The sequence below is a fragment of the Ipomoea nil genome, unplaced genomic scaffold (assembly GCF_001879475.1).
Source record: "Ipomoea nil cultivar Tokyo-kokei standard unplaced genomic scaffold, Asagao_1.1 scaffold2694, whole genome shotgun sequence".
NCBI classification, from domain to species: Eukaryota; Viridiplantae; Streptophyta; class Magnoliopsida; order Solanales; family Convolvulaceae; genus Ipomoea; species Ipomoea nil.
In genome coordinates this window covers 3,930,546-3,953,816 of record NW_017619122.1, presented here as the reverse complement: position 1 = coordinate 3,953,816, position 23,271 = coordinate 3,930,546, and the positions used below count along the sequence as shown (strand labels likewise).

Genomic DNA, 23,271 nt, shown 5'->3' with positions numbered 1-23,271 from the left:
ACATATATGTGATGAAAGGAAATGTCACAGTTTTTTATGGTTACATTAGACTTTATAACAATTGTGGTAACAATTGAAACATGCACAAGTGATGTTTGGTGTAGTGGAATGAAATCGGTTTGTTTCTCATGAACGTAATCATCATGGGTATGTTTAACTTTTAAGCAATATGTGGAACATAATAACTTATGATTACAAAAAGCTAAACGTTTGTTTATTAATAATAAAATGGTTTTAAGAGATGTGGGGATAGCTCAGTTGGGAGAGCGTTAGACTGAAGATCTGAAGGTCACGTGTTTGATCCACGTTCACCGCAACTTAGCTTTGATGGTTTTAAAATGTAAACCTTACAATTAAAAGTTAATAATTTTCAAAAGATGATTTTCAACAGATAATCCATGGTAGCGTTGCAGTGTCGTCCAGCAGTTAGGATATCTGGCTTTCACCCAGGAGACCCGAGTTTGATTCCCGACAATGGAAGATTTCATATCTATCTATTTAGTGAAGATTTGTAGTGCAAAGTATTGTTTAATGTTGGATTTTTCTCTGGGTATGTCCAGTGTATTTGTTTAGACTGTTATTCTTGTCATGTTGCCAATATAATAAACCAAACATTGCTTAAATCCATTTTTCTTTATTTCTTTTTGTATAAAAAAAATCAATCTATAACAGTAATGACTATGCGAAGCAATATGTGGAACATAATAACTTATGGTTACAAAAAGCTAAACGTTCGTTTATTAAGAATAAAAAGTTTCTATGAGGTGCGGGATAGCTCAGTTGGGAGAGCGTCAGAGTGAATATCTGAACGTCACGTGTTCGATCCACGTTCACCGCAACTTAGCTTTGATGGTTTTAAAATGTAAACCATACAATTATAAGTTAATAATTTTCAAAAGATGATTTTCAAGAGATAATCCTTAGAAGTCTTTCGTTGTCGTCCACTGGTTAGGATATCTGGTTTTCACCCAGGAGACCTGGGTTCGATTCCCTGCAACGGAAGATTTCATATCTATCAATTTATTGAAGATTTGTAGTGTAAATTATGGTCTAATGTTGGCTTTCTCTCTGGGTATGCCCAGTGTATGTGTTTAGACGGTTATTCTCGCCATGTTGCCAATATAATAAACCAAACATTGCTTAAATACATTTTTCTTTATTTTTTTTTGTATAAATAAAATCAATCTATAAAAGTAATGTCGTTAAAAATATCTCATAGAGTTATTTTATATTGACTCATATTGATATATTTTTTCAATATGTTCTTACAATAAATGTGTGATATATTAATAATATAGATGACCTATGATGACTTACTATACCTACAATAGTGACTTAATGAGTATGCAATAGTAATTTAATGAACTTGTAATAATGTTTTGATGGACGAGCATAAAAGACTTAATGAACTTGTAGTAGTGACATTTTTTTTAAAGGATTTGCAGTAGTGACTTAATCAACTTGCAATAGTAATCTAAGGAACCTGCAATCATATCTAGATAAACTTGTTAATTTACTTAATGGAATTGTATTTATAGTAATTAAAAGAACCTAAAATTTGGAGTGGGAATTTTGATTTACAGTTCGGGTCCATTTTATTTTTCTAGGTCTGATTTATATTTTTCAGTTTTGAAAATACGAAACCATTCTATTTAACATTGTAGTTTAGTTTGGGTGGGTCAATTTGAGAACATTAACATTCTCTAGTTCTTTAGCGCATTTAATTAATTATTTACTTTTTATTAATTTAAAATTTAAAATCGAATGAAGACGTCAACGATGCATATTTCAAATTCCTCAGTCAATAATGAGTCCAAACAACAAGACAACACTACATATTTAAAAATCCAATGTCCAAACATAACAGTGATAAAACTTAATTCAAATTACAAGATAGCAATCTAAGTGTCTAATAGATATAAAAAATTTGGATTTAGAGAATTGAGAATTTAGTAATTAGTAATTAGTATATATACTCGGGGAATTTTTCAAATGTAAAAACATTTAGGTATAGATAGATACATATATGTGATGAAAGGAAATGTCACAGTTTTTTATGCTTACGTTAGATTTAATAATAATTATAGAGTTGTTATTAAAGATGATTGGCTTTGGCTTGTGGTAACAATTGAATCATGCACAATAGATGTTTGGTGTAGTGGAATGAAATCGGTTTGTTTCTCATGAACGTAATCATCGTGGCTATGTTTTAACTTTTAAAAAGAGTTTGAAGAGGCAATAATGACTGTGCGAAGCAGTATGTGGAACATAATAACTTATGCTTACAAAAAGCCAAATGTTCGTTCATTAAGAATAAAAAGTTTCTATGAGGTGCGGGGATAGCTTAGTTGGGAGAGCGTCAGACTGAAGATCTGAAGGTCACGTGTTCGATCCACGTTCTCCGCAACTTATCTTTGATGGTTTTAAAATGTAAACCACACAATTATAAGTTAATAATTTTCAAAAGATGATTTTCAACAGATAATCCATGGAAGTTTTCTGTTGTCGTCCAGCGGTTAGGATATCTGGCTTTCGCCCAGGAGACCCGGGTTCGATTCCCGACAACGGAAGATTTCATATCTATCAATTTAGTCTTTGGGTATGCCCAGTGCATTTGTTTAGACGGTTATTCTCGCCATGTTGCCAATATAATAAACCAAACATTGCATAAATACATTTTTCTTTATTTCATTTTGTATAAATAAAATCAATCTATAAAAGTAATGTCGTTGAAAATATCTCATAGAGTTATTATATATTCACTCATATTGATATATTTTTTCAATATGTTCTTACAATAAATGTGTGATATATTAATAATACAGATGACCTATGCTGACTTACTATACCTACAATAGTGGCTTAATGAGTATGCGATAGTAATTTAATGAACTTGTAATAATGTTTTGATGGACGAGCATAAATGACTTAATGAACTTGTAGTAGTGACATTTTTTTTTAAACGTCTTGCAGAAGTGACTTAATCAACTTGCAATAGTAATTTAACGAACATGCAATAATATCTTGAAAAACTTGTTAATTTACTTAATGGAATTGTATTAATAGTAATTAAAAGAACCTAACATTAGGGGTGGGAATTTCGATTTACAGTTCGGGTCCATTTTTTTTTCTCGGTTTGATTTATATTTTGCAGTTTTGAAAATACGAAACCATTCTATTTAACATTGTAGTTTAGTTTAGTTCGGTCAATTTGAGAACATTAACATTCTCTAGTTCTTTAGCGCAATTAATTAATCATTTATTTTTTATTAATTTAAAATTTAAAATCGAATGGACACATCAATGATGCAAATTTCAAATTCTTCAATCAATAATGAGTCCAAACAACAAGACAACACTACATATTTAAAAATCCAATGTCCAAACATAAAATAAAACTTAATTCAAATTACAAGATTGCAATCTAAGTGTGTAATAGAAATACAAAATTGGGATTTAGAGAATTGAGAATTTAGTAATTAGTAATTAGTATATATACTTGGGAAATTTTTCAAATGCAAAAACATTTAGGTATAGATATATACATATATGTGATGAAAGGAAATGTCACAGTTTTTTATGCTTACATTAGACTTTATAATAATTATAGAGTTTGTTATTCAAGATGATTGGCTTTGGCTTGTGGTAACAATTGAATCATGCACAAGAGATGTTTGGTGTAGTGGAATGAAATCGGTTTGTTTCTCATGAACGTAATCATCGTGGCTATATTTTAACTTTTAATAAGAGTTTGAAGAGGCAATAATGACTATGCGAAGCAATATGTGGAACATAATAACTTATGGTTACAAAAAGCTAAACGTTCGTTTATTAAGAATAAAAAATTTCTATGAGGTGCGGGGATAGCTCAGTTGGGACAGCGTCAGACTGAAGATTTGAAGGTCACGTGTTCGATCCACGTTCACCTCAACTTAGCTATGATGGTTTTAAAATGTAAACCATACAATTATAAGTTAATAATTTTCAAAAGATGATTTTCAACAGATAATCCCTGGAAGTGTTCCGTTGTCGTCCAGCGGTTAGGATATTTGGCTTTCACCCAGGAGTCACGGGTTCGATTCCCGGCAACGGAAGATTTCATATCTATCAAATTAGTGAAGATTTGTAATGCAAAGTATGGTTTAATGTTGGCTTTCTCTCTGGGTATGCCCAGTGTATTTGTTTAGACGGTTATTCTCGCCATGTTGCCAATATAATAAACCAAACATTGCTTAAATACATTTTTCTTTATTTCTTTTTGTATAAATAAAATCAATCTATAAAAGTAATGTCGTTGAAAATATCTCATAGAGTTATTTTATATTCACTCATATTGATATATTTTTTCAATATGTTCTTACAATAAATGTGTGATATATTAATAATATAGATGACCTATGATGACTTACTATACCTACAATAGTGGCTTAATGAGTATGCAATTGTAATTTAACGAAATTGTAATAATGTTATGATGGACGAGCATAAATGACTTAATGAACTTGTAGTAGTGCCATTTTTTTTTAAAGGACTTGCAGTAGTGACTTAATCAACTTGTAATAGTAATTTAAGGAACATGCAATAATATCTTGATAAACTTGTTAATTTACTTAATGGAATTGTATTTATAGTAATTAAAAGAACCTAAAATTGGGGGTGGGAATTTCGATTTACAGTTCAGGACCATTTTTTTTTTCTTGGTTTGATTTATATTTTTCAGTTTTGAAAATACGAAACCATTCTATTTAATATTGTAGTTTAGTTTGGGTCGGTCAATTTGAGAACATTAACATTCTCTAGTTCTTTAGCGCAATTAATTAAATATTTATTTTTTATTAATTTAAAATTTAAAATCGAATGAAGACGTCAACGATGCATATTTCAAATTCCTCAATCAATAATGAGTCCAAACAACAAGACAACACTACATATTTAAAAATCCAATGTCCAAACATAACAGTGATAAAACTTAATTCAAATTACAAGATAGCAATCTAAGTGTCTAATAGAAATAATAAATTGGAATTTAGAGAATTGAGAATTTAGTAATTAGTAATTAGTATATATACTCGGGTAATTTTTCAAATGTAAAAACATTTAGGTATAGATAGATACATATATGTGATGAAAGGAAATGTCACAGTTTTTTATGCTTATATTAGACTTAATAATAATTATAGAGTTGTTATTAAAGATGATTGGCTTTGGCTTCTGGTAACAATTGAATCATGCACAATAGATGTTTGGTGTAGTGGAATGAAATCGGTTTGTTTCTCATGAACGTAATCATCGTGGCTATGTTTTAACTTTTAATAAGAGTTTGAAGAGGCAATAATGACTATGCGAAGGAGTATGTGGAACATAATAACTTATGCTTACAAAAAGCTAAATGTTCGTTTATTAAGAATAAAAAGTTTCTATGAGGTGCGGGGATAGCTTAGTTAGGAGAGCGTCAGATTGAAGATCTGAAGGTCACGTGTTCGATTCACGTTCACCGCAACTTATCTTTGATGGTTTTAAAATGTAATCCACACAATTATAAGTTAATAATTTTCAAAAGATGATTTTCAACAGATAATCCATGGAAGCGTTTTGTTGTCGTCCAGCGGTTAGGATATCTGGGTTTCGCCCAGGAGATCCGGGTCCTATTCCCGACAACGGAAGATTTCATATCTATCAATTTAGTGAAGATTGGTAGTGCAAAGTATGGTTTAATGTTGGCTTTCTCTCTGGGTATGCCCAGTGCATTTGTTTAGACGGTTATTCTCGCCATGTTGCCAATATAATAAACCAAACATTGCATAAATACATTTTTCTTTATTTCTTTTTGTATAAATAAAATCAATCTATAAAAGTAATGTCGTTGAAAATATCTCATAGAGTTATTTTATATTCACTCATATTGATATATTTTTTCAATATGTTCTTACAATAAATGTGTGATATATTAATAATACAGATGACCTATGATGACTTACTATACCTACAACAGTGGCTTAATGAGTATGCAATAGTAATTTAATGAACTTGTAATAATGTTTTGATGGACGAGCATAAATGACTTAATGAACTTGTAGTAGTGACATTTTTTTTAAAGGTCTTGCAGTAGTGACCTAATCAACTTGCAATAGTAATTTAACGAACATGCAATAATATCTTGAAAAACTTGTTAATGTACTTAATGGAATTGTATTAATAGTAATTAAAAGAACATAACATTAGGGGTGGGAATTTCGATTTACAGTTCGGGTCCATTTTTTTTTCTCGGTTTGATTTATATTTTGCAGTTTTGAAAATACAAAACCATTCTATTTAACATTGTAGTTTAGTTTCGTTCGGTCAATTTGAGAACATTAACATTCTCTAGTTCTTTAGCGCAATTAATTAATCATTTATTTTTTATTAATTTAAAATTTAAAATCGAATGGACACATCAATGATGCAAATTTCAAATTCTTCAATCAATAATGAGTCCAAACAACAAGACAACACTACATATTTAAAAATCCAATGTCCAAACATAAAATAAAACTTAATTCAAATTACAAGATTGCAATCTAAATGTGTAATAGAAATACAAAATTGGGATTTAGAGAATTGAGAATTTAGTAATTAGTAATTAGTATATATACTCGGGTAATTTTTCAAATGTAAAAACATTTAGGTATAGATATATACATATATGTGATGAAAGGAAATGTCACAGTTTTTTATGCCTACATTAGACTTTATAATAATTATAGAGTTGTTATTCAAGATGATTGGCTTTGGCTTGTGGTAACAATTGAATCATGCACAAGAGATGTTTGGTGTAGTGGAATGAAATCGGTTTGTTTCTCATGAACGTAATCATCGTGGCTATATTTTAACTTTTAATCAGTTTGAAGAGGCAATAATGACTATGCGAAGCAATATGTGGAACATAATAACTTATGGTTACAAAAAGCTAAACGTTTATTTATTAAGAATAAAAAATTTCTATGAGGTGCGGGGATAGCTCAGTTGGGAGAGCGTCAGACTGAAGATTTGAAGGTCACGTGTTCGATCCACGTTCACCTCAACTTAGCTTTGATGGTTTTAAAATGTAATCCACACAATTATAAGTTAATAATTTTCAAAAGATGATTTTCAACAGATAATCCATGGAAGCGTTTTGTTGTCGTCCAGCGGTTAGGATATCTGGGTTTCGCCCAGGAGATCCGGGTCCTATTCCCGACAACGGAAGATTTCATATCTATCAATTTAGTGAAGATTGGTAGTGCAAAGTATGGTTTAATGTTGGCTTTCTCTCTGGGTATGCCCAGTGCATTTGTTTAGACGGTTATTCTCGCCATGTTGCCAATATAATAAACCAAACATTGCATAAATACATTTTTCTTTATTTCTTTTTGTATAAATAAAATCAATCTATAAAAGTAATGTCGTTGAAAATATCTCATAGAGTTATTTTATATTCACTCATATTGATATATTTTTTCAATATGTTCTTACAATAAATGTGTGATATATTAATAATATAGATGACCTATGATGACTTACTATACCTACAACAGTGGCTTAATGAGTATGCAATAGTAATTTAATGAACTTGTAATAATGTTTTGATGGACGAGCATAAATGACTTAATGAACTTGTAGTAGTGACATTTTTTTTAAAGGTCTTGCAGTAGTGACCTAATCAACTTGCAATAGTAATTTAACGAACATGCAATAATATCTTGAAAAACTTGTTAATTTACTTAATGGAATTGTATTAATAGTAATTAAAAGAACATAACATTAGGGGTGGGAATTTCGATTTACAGTTCGGGTCCATTTTTTTTTCTCGGTTTGATTTATATTTTGCAGTTTTGAAAATACAAAACCATTCTATTTAACATTGTAGTTTAGTTTCGTTCGGTCAATTTGAGAACATTAACATTCTCTAGTTCTTTAGCGCAATTAATTAATCATTTATTTTTTATTAATTTAAATTTTAAAATCGAATGGACACATCAATGATGCAAATTTCAAATTCTTCAATCAATAATGAGTCCAAACAACAAGACAACACTACATATTTAAAAATCCAATGTCCAAACATAAAATAAAACTTAATTCAAATTACAAGATTGCAATCTAAATGTGTAATAGAAATACAAAATTGGGATTTAGAGAATTGAGAATTTAGTAATTAGTAATTAGTATATATACTCGGGTAATTTTTCAAATGTAAAAACATTTAGGTATAGATATATACATATATGTGATGAAAGGAAATGTCACAGTTTTTTATGCCTACATTAGACTTTATAATAATTATAGAGTTGTTATTCAAGATGATTGGCTTTGGCTTGTGGTAACAATTGAATCATGCACAAGAGATGTTTGGTGTACTGGAATGAAATCGGTTTGTTTCTCATGAACGTAATCATCGTGGCTATATTTTAACTTTTAATCAGTTTGAAGAGGCAATAATGACTATGCGAAGCAATATGTGGAACATAATAACTTATGGTTACAAAAAGCTAAACGTTCATTTATTAAGAATAAAAAATTTCTATGAGGTGCGGGGATAGCTCAGTTGGGAGAGCGTCAGACTGAAGATTTGAAGGTCACGTGTTCGATCCACGTTCACCTCAACTTAGCTTTGATGGTTTTAAAATGTAAACCATACAATTATAAGTTAATAATTTTCAAAAGATGATTTTCAACAGATAATCCCTGGAAGCGTTCCGTTGTCGTCCAGCGGTTAGGATATTTGGCTTTCACCCTGGAGTCACGGGTTCGATTCCCGGCAACGGAAGATTTCATATCTATCAATTTAGTGAAGATTTGTAATGCAAAGTATGGTGGGTTCGATTCCCGGCAACGGAAGATTTCATATCTATCAATTTAGTGAAGAATTGTAATGCAATGTATGGTTTAATGTTGGCTTTCTCTCTGGGTATGTCCAGTGTATTTGTTTAGACGGTTATTCTCGCCATGTTGCCAATTTAATAAACCAAACATTGCTTAAATACATTTTTCTTTATTTCTTTTTGTATAAATAAAATCAATCTATAAAAGTAATGTCGTTGAAAATATCTCATAGAGTTATTTTATATTCACTCATATTGATATATTTTTTCAATATGTTCTTACAATAAATGTGTGATATATTAATAATATAGATGACCTATGATGACTTACTATACCTACAACAGTGGCTTAATGAGTATGCAATAGTAATTTAATGAACTTGTAATAATGTTTTGATGGACGAGCATAAATGACTTAATGAACTTGTAGTAGTGACATTTTTTTTAAAGGTCTTGCAGTAGTGACCTAATCAACTTGCAATAGTAATTTAACGAACATGCAATAATATCTTGAAAAACTTGTTAATTTACTTAATGGAATTGTATTAATAGTAATTAAAAGAACATAACATTAGGGGTGGGAATTTCGATTTACAGTTCGGGTCCATTTTTTTTTCTCGGTTTGATTTATATTTTGCAGTTTTGAAAATACAAAACCATTCTATTTAACATTGTAGTTTAGTTTCGTTCGGTCAATTTGAGAACATTAACATTCTCTAGTTCTTTAGCGCAATTAATTAATCATTTATTTTTTATTAATTTAAAATTTAAAATCGAATGGACACATCAATGATGCAAATTTCAAATTCTTCAATCAATAATGAGTCCAAACAACAAGACAACACTACATATTTAAAAATCCAATGTCCAAACATAAAATAAAACTTAATTCAAATTACAAGATTGCAATCTAAATGTGTAATAGAAATACAAAATTGGGATTTAGAGAATTGAGAATTTAGTAATTAGTAATTAGTATATATACTCGGGTAATTTTTCAAATGTAAAAACATTTAGGTATAGATATATACATATATGTGATGAAAGGAAATGTCACAGTTTTTTATGCCTACATTAGACTTTATAATAATTATAGAGTTGTTATTCAAGATGATTGGCTTTGGCTTGTGGTAACAATTGAATCATGCACAAGAGATGTTTGGTGTACTGGAATGAAATCGGTTTGTTTCTCATGAACGTAATCATCGTGGCTATATTTTAACTTTTAATCAGTTTGAAGAGGCAATAATGACTATGCGAAGCAATATGTGGAACATAATAACTTATGGTTACAAAAAGCTAAACGTTCATTTATTAAGAATAAAAAATTTCTATGAGGTGCGGGGATAGCTCAGTTGGGAGAGCGTCAGACTGAAGATTTGAAGGTCACGTGTTCGATCCACGTTCACCTCAACTTAGCTTTGATGGTTTTAAAATGTAAACCATACAATTATAAGTTAATAATTTTCAAAAGATGATTTTCAACAGATAATCCCTGGAAGCGTTCCGTTGTCGTCCAGCGGTTAGGATATTTGGCTTTCACCCTGGAGTCACGGGTTCGATTCCCGGCAACGGAAGATTTCATATCTATCAATTTAGTGAAGATTTGTAATGCAAAGTATGGTGGGTTCGATTCCCGGCAACGGAAGATTTCATATCTATCAATTTAGTGAAGATTTGTAATGCAATGTATGGTTTAATGTTGGCTTTCTCTCTGGGTATGTCCAGTGTATTTGTTTAGACGGTTATTCTCGCCATGTTGCCAATTTAATAAACCAAACATTGCTTAAATACATTTTTCTTTATTTCTTTTTGTATAAATAAAATCAATCTATAAAAGTAATGTCGTTGAAAATATCTCATAGAGTTATTTTATATTCACTCATATTGATATATTTTTTCAATATGTTCTTACAATAAATGTGTGATATATTAATAATATAGATGACCTATGATGACTTACTATACCTACAACAGTGGCTTAATGAGTATGCAATAGTAATTTAATGAACTTGTAATAATGTTTTGATGGACGAGCATAAATGACTTAATGAACTTGTAGTAGTGACATTTTTTTTTTAAAGGACTTGCAGTAGTGACTTAATCAACTTGCAATAGTAATTTAAGGAACCTGCAATAATATCTTGATAAACTTGTTAATTTACTTAATGGAATTGTATTTATAGTAATTAAAAGAACCTAAAATTAGGGGTGGGAATTTTGATTTACAGTTCGGGACCATTTTTTTTTCTAGGTTTGATTTATATTTTTCAGTTTTGAAAACACGAAACCATTCTATTTAACATTGTAGTTTAGTTTGGGTCGGTCAATTTGAGAACATTAACATTCTCTAGTTCTTTAGCGCAATTTATTAATAAATTATTTTTTTATTAATTTAGAATTTAAAATCGAATGAAGACGTCAACGATGCATATTTCAAATTCCTCAATCGATAATGAGTCCAAACAACAAGACAACACTACATATTTAAAAATCCAATGTCCAAACATAACAGTGATAAAACTTAATTAAAATTATAAGTTAGCAATCTAAGTGTCTAATAGAAATAAAAAATTTGGATTTAGAGAATTGAGAATTTAGTAATTAGTAATTAGTATATATACTCGGGTAATTTTTCAAATGTAAAAACATTTAGGTATAGATAGATACATATATGTGATGAAAGGAAATGTCGCAGTTTTTTATGCTTACATTGGACTTAATAATAATTATAGAGTTGTTATTAACGATGATTGGCTTTGGCTTGTGGTAACAATTGAATCATGCATAATAGATGTTTGGTGTAGTGGAATGAAATCGGTTTCTTTCTCATGAACGTAATCATCGTGGCTATGTTTTAACTTTTAATAAGAGTTTGAAGAGGCAATAATGACTATGCGAAGCAATATGTGTAACATAATAACTTATGGTTACAAAAACATAAACATTCGTTTATTAAGAATAAAAAGTTTCTATGAGGTGCGAGGATAGCTCAGTTGGGAGAGCATCAGACTGAAGATCTGAAGGTCACGTGTTTAATCCACGTTCACCGCAACTTAGCTTTGATGGTTTTAAAATGTAAACCATACAATTATATTTAATAATTTTCAAAAGATGATTTTCAACAGATAATCTATGGAAGCGTTCCGTTGTCGTCCAGCGGTTAGGATATCTGGCTTTCACCTAGGAGACCCGGGTTCGATTCCCAGCAACGGAATTTGTAGTGCAAAGTATGGTTTAATGTTGGCTTTCTCTCTGGGTATGCCTAGTGTATTTTTTTAGACGGTTATTCTCGCCATGTTGCCAATTTAATAAACCAAACATTGCTTAAATACATTTTTCTTTATTTCTTTTTGTATAAATAAAATCAATCTATAAAAGTAATGTCGTTGAAAATATCTCATAGAGTTATTTTATATTCACTCATATTGATATATTTTTTCAATATGTTCTTACAATAAATGTGTGATATATTAATAATATAGATGACCTATGATGACTTACTATACCTACAATAGTGGCTTAATGCGTATGCAATAGTAATTTAATGAACTTGTAATAATGTTTTGATGGACGAACATAAATGACATAAGGAACTTGTAGTAGTGACATTTTTTTTAAAGGACTTGTAGTAGTGACTTAATCAACTTGCAATAGTAATTTAAGGAACATGCAATAATATCTTGATAAACTTGTTAATTTACTTAATGGAATTGTATTTATAGTAATTGTAAGAACCTAAAATTAGGAGTGGGAATTTCGATTTACAATTCGGGTCCATTTTTTTTCTAGGTTTGATTTATATTTTGCAGTTTTGAAAATACGAAACCATTTTATTTAACATTGTAGTTTAGTTTGGGTAGGTCAATTTGAGAACATTAACATTCTCTAGTTCTTTAGCGCAATTAATTAATTAATTATTTTTTATTAATTTAAAATTTAAAATCGAATGAAGACGTCAACGTGCATATTTCAAATTCCTCAATCAATAATGAGTCCAAACAACAAGACAACACTACATATTTAAAAATCCAATGTCCAAACATAACAGTGATAAAACTTAATTCAAATTACAAGATAGCAATCTAAGAGTCTAATAGAAATAAAAAATTTGGATTTAGAGAATTGAGAAGTTAGTAATTAGTAATTAGTATATATACTCGGGTAATTTTTCAAATGTAAAAACATTTAGGTATAGATATATACATATATGTGATGAAAGGAAATGTCACAGTTTTTTATGCTTACATTAGACTTTATAATTATTATAGAGTTGTTATTAAAGATGATTGGCCTTGGCTTGTGGTAACAATTTTATCATGCACAAGAGATGTTTGGTGTAGTGGAATGAAATCGGTTTGTTTCTAATGAACGTAATCATCGTGGCAATATTTTAACTTTTAATCAGAGTTTGAAAACGCAATAATGACTATGCGAAGCAATATGTGTAACATAATATCTTATGGTTACAAAAAGCTTAACGTTCGTTTATTAAGAATAAAAAGTTTCTATGAGGTGCGGGGATAGCTCAGTTGGGAGAGCGTCAGACTGAAGATCTGAAGGTCACGTGTTTGATCCACGTTCACCGCAACTTAGCATTGATGGTTTTAAAATTTAAACCATACAATTATAAGTTAATAATTTTATAAGATGATTTTCTACAGATAATCCATGGAAGCGTTCTGTTGTTGGCCAGCGATTAGGATATCTGGCTTTCACCTTGGAGACCCGGGTTCGATTCCCGGCAACGGAAGATTTCATATCTATCAATTTAGTGAAGATTTGTAGTGCAACGTATGGTTTAATGTTGGATTTCTCTCTGGGTATGCCCAGTGTATTTGTTTAGACGGTTATTCTCGACATGTTGCCAATATAATAAACCAAACATTGCTTAAATACATTTTTCTTTATTTCTTTTTTGTATAAATAAAATCAAGACATGTTGCTAATATAATAAACCAAACATTGCTTAAATACATTTTTCTTTATTTCTTTTAGTATAAATAAAATCAATTTATAAAAGTAATGTCGTTGAAAATATCTCATAGAGTTATTTTATATTCACTCATATTGATATATTTTTTCAATACGTTATTACAATAAATGTGTGATATACTAATAATATAGATGACCTATGATGACTTACTATACCTACAATAGTGGCTTAATGAGTATGCAATAGTAATTTAATGAACTTGTAATAATGTTTTGATGGACGAGCATAAATGACTTAATGAACTTGTAGTAGTGCCATTTTTTTTTAAAGGACTTGCAGTAGTGACTTAATCAACTTGCAATAGTAATTTAAGGAACATGCAATTATATCTTGATAAACTTGTTAATTTACTTAATGGAATTGTATTTATTGTAATTAAAAGAACCTAAAATTAGGGGTGGGAATTTCGATTTACAGTTCGGGACCATTTTTTTATTCTTGGTTTGATTTATATTTTTGAGTTTTGAAAATACGAAACCATTCTATTTAATATTGTAGTTTAGTTTGGGTCGGTCAATTTGAGAACATTAACATTCTCTAGTTCTTTAGCGCAATTAATTAATTATTTATTTTTTATTAATTTAAAATTTAAAATCGAATGAAGACGTCAACGATGCATATTTCAAATTCCTCAATCAATAATGAGTCCAAACAACAAGACAACACTACATATTTAAAAATCCAATGTCCAAACATAACAGTGATAAAACTTAATTCAAATTACAAGATAGCAATCTAAGTGACTAATAGAAATAATAAATTTGAATTTAGAGAATTGAGAATTTTGTAATTAGTAATTAGTATATATACTCGGGTAATTTTTCAAATGTAAAAACATTTAGGTATAGATAGATACATATATGTGGTGAAAGGAAATGTCACAATTTTTTATGCTTATATTAGACTAAATAATAATTATAGAGTTGTTATTAAAGATGATTGGCTTTGGCTGGTGGTAACAATTTTATCATGCAATAGAGATGTTTGGTGTAGTGGAATGAAATCGGTTTGTTTCTAATGAACGTAATCATCGTGGCTATATTTTAACTTTTAATCAGAGTTTGAAAACGCAATAATGACTATGCGAAGCAATATGTGGAACATAATAACTTATGGTTACAAAAAGCTAAATGTTCGTATATTAAGAATAAAAAGTTTCTAGGAGGTGCGGGGATAGCTCAGTTGGGAGAGCGTCAGACTGAATATCTGAACGTCACGTGTTCGATCCACGTTCACTGCAACTTAGCTTTGATGGTTTTGAAATGTAAACCATACAATTATAAGTTAATAATTTTCAAAAGATGATTTTCAACAGATAATCCATGGAAGCGTTCCGTTGTTGTCCAGCGGTTAGGATATCTGGCTTTCACCCAGGAGACCGGGGTTCGATTCCCGGCAATGGAAGATTTCATATCTATCAATTTAGTGCAGATTTCATATCTATAAATTTTAATGTTGGCTTTCTCTCTAGGTTTGCCCAGTGTATTTGTTTAGACGGTTATTCTCGCCATGTTGCCAATATAATAAACTAAACATTGCTTAAATACATTTTTCTTTATTTCTTTTTGTATAAATAAAACCAATCTATAAAAGTAATGTCGTTGAAAATATCTCATAGAGTTATTTTATATTCACTCATATTGATATATTTTTTCAATATGTTCTTATAATAAATGTGTGATATATTAATAATACAGATGACCTATGATAACTTACTATACCCACAATAGTGGCTTAATGAGTATGCAATAGTAATTTAATGAACTTTTAATAATGTTTTGATGCACGAGCATAAAAGACTTAATGAACTTGTAGTAGTGACATTTTTTTTTTAAAGGACTTGCAGTAGTGACTTAATCAACTTGCAATAGTAATTTAAGGAACCTGCAATAATATCTTGATAAACTTGTTAATTTACTTAATGGAATTGTATTTATAGTAATTAAAAGAACCTAAAATTAGGGGTGGGAATTTTGATTTACAGTTCGGGACCATTTTTTTTTCTAGGTTTGATTTATATTTTTCAGTTTTGAAAACACGAAACCATTCTATTTAACATTGTAGTTTAGTTTGGGTCGGTCAATTTGAGAACATTAACATTCCCTAGTTCTTTAGCGCAATTTATTAATAAATTATTTTTTTATTAATTTAGAATTTAAAATCGAATGAAGACGTCAACGATGCATATTTCAAATTCCTCAATCGATAATGAGTCCAAACAACAAGACAACACTACATATTTAAAAATCCAATGTCCAAACATAACAGTGATAAAACTTAATTAAAATTATAAGTTAGCAATCTAAGTGTCTAATAGAAATAAAAAATTTGGATTTAAAGAATTGAGAATTTAGTAATTAGTAATTAGTATATATACTCGGGTAATTTTTCAAATGTAAAAACATTTAGGTATAGATAGATACATATATGTGATGAAAGGAAATGTCGCAGTTTTTTATGCTTACATTGGACTTAATAATAATTATAGAGTTGTTATTAACGATGATTGGCTTTGGCTTGTGGTAACAATTGAATCATGCATAATAGATGTTTGGTGTAGTGGAATGAAATCGGTTTCTTTCTCATGAACGTAATCATCGTGGCTATGTTTTAACTTTTAATAAGAGTTTGAAGAGGCAATAATGACTATGCGAAGCAATATGTGTAACATAATAACTTATGGTTACAAAAACATAAACGTTCGTTTATTAAGAATAAAAAGTTTCTATAAGGTGCGAGGATAGCTCAGTTGGGAGAGCGTCAGACTGAAGATCTGAAGGTCACGTGTTTAATCCACGTTCACCGCAACTTAGCTTTGATGGTTTTAAAATGTAAACCATACAATTATATTTAATAATTTTCAAAAGATGATTTTCAACAGATAATCCATGGAAGCGTCCCGTTGTCGTCCAGCGGTTAGGATATCTGGCTTTCACCTAGGAGACCCGGGTTCGATTCCCAGCAACGGAAGATTTCATATCTATCAATTTAGTGAAGATTTATAGTGCAAAGTATGGTTTAATGTTGGCTTTCTCTCTGGGTATGCCCAGTGCATTTTTTTAGACGGTTATTCTCGCCATGTTGCCAATTTAATAAACCAAACATTGCTTAAATACATTTTTCTTTATTTATTTTTGTATAAATAAAATCAATCTATAAAAGTAATGTCGTTGAAAATATCTCATAGAGTTATTTTATATTCACTCATATTGATATATTTTTTCAATATGTTCTTACAATAAATGTGTGATATATTAATAATATAGATGACCTATGATGACTTACTATACCTACAATAGTGGCTTAATGAGTATGCAATAGTAATTTAATGAACTTGTAATAATGTTTTGATGGACAAACATAAATGAATTAAGGAACTTGTAGTAGTGACATTTTTTTTAAAGGACTTGTAGTAGTGACTTAATCAACTTGCAATAGTAATTTAAGGAACATGCAATAATATCTTGATAAACTTGTTAATTTACTTAATGGAAATGTATTTATAGTAATGAAAAAAACCTAAAATTAGGAGTGGGAATTTCGATTTACAATTAGGGTCCATTTTTTTTTCTAGATTTGATTTATATTTTTCAGTTTTGAAAATACGAAACCATTCTTTTTAACATTGTAGTTTAGTTTGGGTCGGTCAATTTGAGAACATTAACATTCTCTAGTTCTTTAGCGCAATTAATTAATTAATTATTTTTTATTAATTTAAAATTTAATATCGAATGAAGACGTCAACGTGCATATTTCAAATTCCTCAATCAATAATGAGTCCAAACAACAAGACAACACTACATATTTAAAAATCCAATGTCCAAACATAACAGTGATAAAACTTAATTCAAATTACAAGATAGCAATCTAAGTGTCTAATAGAAATAAAAAATTTGGATTTAGAGAATTGAGAATTTAGTAATTAGTAATTAGTATATATACTCGGGTAATTTTTCAAATGTAAAAACATTTAGGTATAGATATATACATATATGTGATGAAAGGAAATGTCACAGTTTTTTATGCTTACATTAGACTTTATAATTATTATAGAATTGTTATTAAAGATGATTGGCCTTGGCTTGTGGTAACAATTTTATCATGCACAAGAGATGTTTGGTGTAGTGGAATGAAATCGGTTTGTTTCTAATGAACGTAATCATCGTGGCTATATTTTAACTTTTAATCAGAGTTAGAAAACGCAATAATGACTATGCGAAGCAATATGTGTATCATAATATCTTATGGTTACAAAAAGCTAAACGTTCGTTTATTAAGAATAAAAAGTTTCTATGAGGTGCGGGGATAGCTCAGTTGGGAGAGCGTCAGACTGAAGATCTGAAGGTCACGTGTTTGATCTACGTTCACCGCAACTTAGCTTTGATGGTTTTAAAATTTAAACCATACAATTATAAGTTAATAATTTTATAAGATGATTTTCAACAGATAATCCATGGAAGCGTTCCGTTGTCGGCCAGCGATTAGGATATCTGGCTTTCACCTTGGAGACCCGGGTTCGATTCCCGGCAACGGAAGGTTTCATATCTATCAATTTAGTGAAGATTTGTAGTGCAAAGTATGGTTTAATGTTGGATTTCTCTCTGGGTATGCCCAGTGTATTTGTTTAGACGGTTATTCTCGACATGTTGCCAATATAATAAACCTAACATTGCTTAAATACATTTTTCTTTATTTCTTTTTTGTATAAATAAAATCAAGACATGTTGCCAATATAATAAACCAAACATTGCTTAAATACATTTTTCTTTATTTCTTTTAGAATAAATAAAATCAATTTATAAAAGTAATGTCGTTGAAAATATCTCATAGAGTTATTTTATATTCACTCATATTGATATATTTTTTCAATATGTTATTACAATAAATGTGTGATATACTAATAATATCTTGAAAAACTTGTGAATTTACTTAATGGAATTCTATTAATAGTAATTAAAAGAACCAAAAATTAGGGGTGGGAATTTCGATTTACAGTTCGGGTCTTTTTTTTTTTCTCGGTTTGATTTATATTTTTCAGTTTTGAAAATACGAAACCATTCTATTTAACATTGTAGTTTAGTTTGGTTCGGTCAATTTGAGAACATTAACATTCTCTAGTTCTTTAGCGCAATTAATTAATTAATTAATTAATTATTAATTTAAAATTTAAAATCGAATGAACACATCAACGATGCATATTTCAAATTCCTCAATAAATAATGAGTCCAAACTACAAGACAACACTACATATTTAAAATTCCAATGTCCAAACATAAAGTAAAACTTAATTCAAATTACAAGATTGCAATCTAAGTGTCCAATAGAAATACAAAATTGGGTTTAGAGAATTGAGAATTTAGTAACTAGTAAGTAGTATATATACTCGCGTAATTTTCCAAATATAAAAACAGTTAGGTATAGATAGATACATATATGTGATGAAAGGAAATGTCAAAGTTTTTTATGCTTACATTAGAATTTATATTAATTATAGAGTTGTTATTAAAGATGATTGGCTTTGTCTTGTGGTAACAATTGAATCATGCACAAGAGATGTTTGGTGTAGTGGAATGAAATCGGTTTGTTTCTCATGAACGTAATCATCGTGGCTATGTTTTAACTTTTAATCAGAGTTTGAAGACGCAATAATTGTTAAAAAGGAAAAAGAATAATCCTATGAGCAATTGCAGGGATCAGCTGATTCATCATATCATAGTAAATAATGGATGAGATATTACAGTTGATTTACAGCCTTAAAATTTATTCTATTTCCTTTAATAACCAAATGTATTCACCTATAAATTCCTATATCATCTTTCATTGTAACATCATCAAAAATATGTACAATTCTTCTTCTTCAATGCTTGTTATCATGGTATCACAGCAGTGTGTATGGTTCTAGGACCAAACTGCTCAATACTACTCATCATATACCCATTCCTAGTCCTTCAAATTCCGCTGTCAAGCCGCCATGTCCGATGACGGTAGCTCGACACATACAACAGGCATCAACAGTGATGACCTGACAACCCAGCTTGCAAACCTCATAAAAAATGGCCTCAATTCCCAGAACCAAAACCAAAAACAAAACCTTTCTGATAGGCTCAAAATCAGCGTCAAATTAAACAACCAAAATTATGCCCTATGGGCTCGAATGATTCGAGTTGCCATTGGGGGGAAATCAAAAACACTTCTAAGCCACCTATCCGGAAATCCAGCCCCGCCAGATCCAAAAGATGAGAAATATGTGCAATGGGAACAAGATGATTTAGTGGTGTTCTCATGGCTAATACAGAACATCAAACCGGCTTTAGCCAGTAACCTTACTGAGTTTCCCACAGCGAAATCTCTGTGGGATGCACTCGTAGTTACGTATAGCAGTGGAAAAGACAAGTTGCAGACGTTTGACTTACACGTCAAGACAAATGAAATCAAGCAGAATGGTGCACCCCTTGAAGATTTTGGGATTTTAATGCAAGGAATTTGGGGAGAGATCGAACGAAGAGACCCAAACCCCATGACATGTGCAGCTGATATTGCAACCTACAACAAATTGCGGGCAGAACAGAAGTTATTCCAGTTTCTCAATGCCATAGACCGACAGTATGACCCAATAAAACGGGAAATACTTCGATGGGATCCACTGACTTCAGCTGAAGGTGCCTATGCCGCTGTTCGGAATGAAACTGCTCACCAGAATATTCTTGGAGCAGTTTCTGCTATTACTTCATCACAGCAAGGGGTGGCGGCCGGTTTAACGGTAACAGGACCAAGTGAAGCCGAAGGCTTAGGGCTCATCTCAAAGGGGCAGCGCCGGTCAGACCAGACAGGGAGGACGAATGGATCATCATCCCGACCAGATAAATCACAGTTAAATTGCAGTCATTGTGGTATGTCAAAACACACCAAAGAACAATGCTTCAAAATAGTCGGGTACCCCGAATGGTGGAATGACGGACATAAACAAAGTGGAAAAACCACTAGATCAAATGGGGGAAGGGCAGCCGCCGCTGTACGCAATAATGACACTACCATCAACATTGGTGACGGCCAAGGAAACATCAGAGAAGGAGGATTCGGTGGTATGGCAGCAGTAAAGAGGGATGATGAAACAGGTAAAGGGTTTGGGGATTTTTCCTCAAGCCCTTCCTTTTTGAATCCTAAATATTTTCCCCAAAGGTTTTTAAAATTGGTAGAAAATACCCTAGAGAACACAACTGATGAATTTATTGGGAGGGGCTATTTAAAAACAATTAAAACAGCCCAAAAATGTGTTGGGAAGGCAAATATGGCTCAAAATTATTGTGGAAAGCAGGATAAATCATGGATTCTTGATTGTGGTGCTACCGACACAATGACATTTGAATTGTCGGATATTATCTCATCGTCTAAAACAAAAAAAACACACATTCAAGCGGCTAATGGAGAAATAATGCATGTTGAAGGGGGAGGAACTATTGAAATTTCACCAACCATTAAACTTTCCAACTGTCTTTATGTTCCCTCGTTATCACATAAATTGTTATCAATCAGTCATGTGACAAAGGAGCTCAACTGCACGGTTTTAATGCATCCTACTTTTTGTATCTTACAGGATATCAGGACGGGAGTGATCATTGGGCGTGGCACTGAACGCCAAGGGTTGTATTACGTGGACGAAGTGACTCAACGCGGTACTGTGATGCTGGCTCATGGAACCGTAGATTGTGAAGCCTGGTTATGGCATAGGAGACTTGGACATCCATCTAATGGGTATTTACATATTTTGCTCCCAAAATTATTTCCCTCCAATAATATGTCAAAATGTGAGACGTGTGTGTTAGCAAAAAGCCATAGACAAACCTTTAAACCAAATAACACAAGGGTTGATTTACCTTTTTCATTGATCCATTCTGATGTTTGGGGTCCGGCTCCGATTATTGGGGGACAAAACTTTCGTTTTTTCTTAATATTTGTGGATGATTGTACTCGAATGACCTGGGTTTACTTCCTGAAACACAAGTCAGAAGTTTTTGATAAATTCACCATGTTCTATGCCATGATTCAAACCCAGTTCCAAAAGAATATTCAGATTTTTCGATCTGATAATGGAGGGGAATTTGTTAACACCCATATGCAACAATTTTTTCAAAAAAAGGGGATAATTCATCAAACTACTTGCCCACATACTCCAGAACAGAATGGTGTAGTTGAACGAAAAAATCGTATTCTGTTAGAAATAACTCGGGCTCTTCTGATTGAGTCACGAGTTCCTAAATCTTTTTGGCCTGAAGCTATCGCAACAGCCGCTTACCTTATCAATCGACTCCCAACCAACATCCTCAAACTAAAAACTCCATTACAAACTCTATCAGGATTTACCAAAGTACCCCCTGCTCTTACTCTTCAACCACGAATCTTTGGTTGTTCTATTTTTGTCCATATACCCAAAACGAATCGAACCAAACTTGACCCTTGTGCTGAGAAGTGTGTATTCATTGGTTATGGAGTAAACCAAAAAGGTTACAGGTGTTATAATCCAAAGACACGTCAAATGTTCACCACCATGAACTGTGACTTTCTTGAAACTGAGTATTACTACAATTCCCAACACAGTGGTCAGGGGGAGAAGGGATGCTTAGACACAGTAAGTTGGTTGAAATATGTTTCATCATCAGAGGAGATTAATCATAGTACCAAAGATGAGTCACTTAATACTCCCACACAATCTGTGGAACCAATCGTTAGTGCCATTGAAAATGCTCCTCCCAACCTGATGCCTGAGGTGAGTAATACTTACTCTTCTGATACTCACTCTTCTACTTCTCACTCCCCGGAACATATTGAATCTTCTGGAAGTCCATCTATTTCTTTTGACCTTGGTGAGAAAACAACAGAACAGGTTGAACTAGTCCGGTAGGAAATGGTAGAGCGGGGTGAACTACCACAAGAAGAAACTACAGAAAGATATGTGTTACCTCCTAGGGCAAACAGAGGAATTCCACCTAAACGGTCCTTTCCAGAAAAAGAGACTCGAGGATCACAGTATCCAGTGACCAATATATCCAAAGGAAACCTGTCACGCCCCGCTTCTAGGACATGACCCGGCCGTATCGCTACACGAAAACCTGTAACAATACGAAACCTAGCCATATATACCTCTCGGAACCTTCATAACAACACTTTAATACATAACAATTCCTCACTTTTATGGCCAATATAAACAACTAGTTCTTCCCAAAAACTCACCAAATCACCACTATTAAATATTTACAATCAAGACTAGCATGACAAAATGCATTACAAGCACCAAAACCAAGCACAATGGTTTACCAAAATACAAAGGGTCAACGGGAATATCCAAAAGAAACAAAAATCTGTGATAAGCTCCAATAGTAGGACTAAGTCTCCTAGTTTCCAAAAGTCACCTTCGAGACCCCACCACTTGTGCTCGTG

At 31.3% G+C, this 23,271-nt stretch overlaps 1 protein-coding gene and 17 non-coding genes across 18 annotated transcripts; all 18 read left to right on the top strand.

The window, feature by feature from the left end:
• The first annotated feature begins 243 nt into the window (after nucleotides 1-243).
• On the top strand, nucleotides 244-316 carry TRNAF-GAA. Its single transcript has one exon. It is a non-coding gene; the product is annotated as a tRNA-Phe (tRNA).
• A 2,017-nt stretch (nucleotides 317-2,333) lies between these two features.
• Nucleotides 2,334-2,406, top strand: TRNAF-GAA. Its single transcript has one exon. It is a non-coding gene; the product is annotated as a tRNA-Phe (tRNA).
• A 92-nt stretch (nucleotides 2,407-2,498) lies between these two features.
• On the top strand, nucleotides 2,499-2,570 carry TRNAE-UUC. Its single transcript has one exon. It is a non-coding gene; the product is annotated as a tRNA-Glu (tRNA).
• Nucleotides 2,571-3,857: 1,287 nt separating this feature from the next.
• On the top strand, nucleotides 3,858-3,930 carry TRNAF-GAA. Its single transcript has one exon. It is a non-coding gene; the product is annotated as a tRNA-Phe (tRNA).
• A 92-nt stretch (nucleotides 3,931-4,022) lies between these two features.
• Nucleotides 4,023-4,094, top strand: TRNAE-UUC. Its single transcript has one exon. It is a non-coding gene; the product is annotated as a tRNA-Glu (tRNA).
• Nucleotides 4,095-5,426: 1,332 nt separating this feature from the next.
• On the top strand, nucleotides 5,427-5,499 carry TRNAF-GAA. Its single transcript has one exon. It is a non-coding gene; the product is annotated as a tRNA-Phe (tRNA).
• Nucleotides 5,500-6,987: 1,488 nt separating this feature from the next.
• On the top strand, nucleotides 6,988-7,060 carry TRNAF-GAA. Its single transcript has one exon. It is a non-coding gene; the product is annotated as a tRNA-Phe (tRNA).
• A 1,488-nt stretch (nucleotides 7,061-8,548) lies between these two features.
• TRNAF-GAA lies at nucleotides 8,549-8,621 on the top strand. Its single transcript has one exon. It is a non-coding gene; the product is annotated as a tRNA-Phe (tRNA).
• A 92-nt stretch (nucleotides 8,622-8,713) lies between these two features.
• TRNAE-UUC lies at nucleotides 8,714-8,785 on the top strand. The gene has a single exon. It is a non-coding gene; the product is annotated as a tRNA-Glu (tRNA).
• A 1,395-nt stretch (nucleotides 8,786-10,180) lies between these two features.
• TRNAF-GAA lies at nucleotides 10,181-10,253 on the top strand. The gene has a single exon. It is a non-coding gene; the product is annotated as a tRNA-Phe (tRNA).
• A 92-nt stretch (nucleotides 10,254-10,345) lies between these two features.
• On the top strand, nucleotides 10,346-10,417 carry TRNAE-UUC. The gene has a single exon. It is a non-coding gene; the product is annotated as a tRNA-Glu (tRNA).
• Nucleotides 10,418-11,985: 1,568 nt separating this feature from the next.
• On the top strand, nucleotides 11,986-12,057 carry TRNAE-UUC. The gene has a single exon. It is a non-coding gene; the product is annotated as a tRNA-Glu (tRNA).
• A 1,300-nt stretch (nucleotides 12,058-13,357) lies between these two features.
• TRNAF-GAA lies at nucleotides 13,358-13,430 on the top strand. The gene has a single exon. It is a non-coding gene; the product is annotated as a tRNA-Phe (tRNA).
• A 1,573-nt stretch (nucleotides 13,431-15,003) lies between these two features.
• Nucleotides 15,004-15,076, top strand: TRNAF-GAA. The gene has a single exon. It is a non-coding gene; the product is annotated as a tRNA-Phe (tRNA).
• Nucleotides 15,077-15,168: 92 nt separating this feature from the next.
• On the top strand, nucleotides 15,169-15,240 carry TRNAE-UUC. Its single transcript has one exon. It is a non-coding gene; the product is annotated as a tRNA-Glu (tRNA).
• Nucleotides 15,241-16,734: 1,494 nt separating this feature from the next.
• On the top strand, nucleotides 16,735-16,806 carry TRNAE-UUC. Its single transcript has one exon. It is a non-coding gene; the product is annotated as a tRNA-Glu (tRNA).
• Nucleotides 16,807-18,135: 1,329 nt separating this feature from the next.
• Nucleotides 18,136-18,208, top strand: TRNAF-GAA. Its single transcript has one exon. It is a non-coding gene; the product is annotated as a tRNA-Phe (tRNA).
• Nucleotides 18,209-19,807: 1,599 nt separating this feature from the next.
• Nucleotides 19,808-22,735, top strand: LOC109155214. The gene has a single exon (XM_019302930.1). It carries the CDS (start codon nucleotides 19,808-19,810, stop codon nucleotides 22,733-22,735), a length of 2,928 nt encoding a protein of 975 aa, XP_019158475.1.
• The last annotated feature ends 536 nt before the right edge of the window (nucleotides 22,736-23,271 follow it).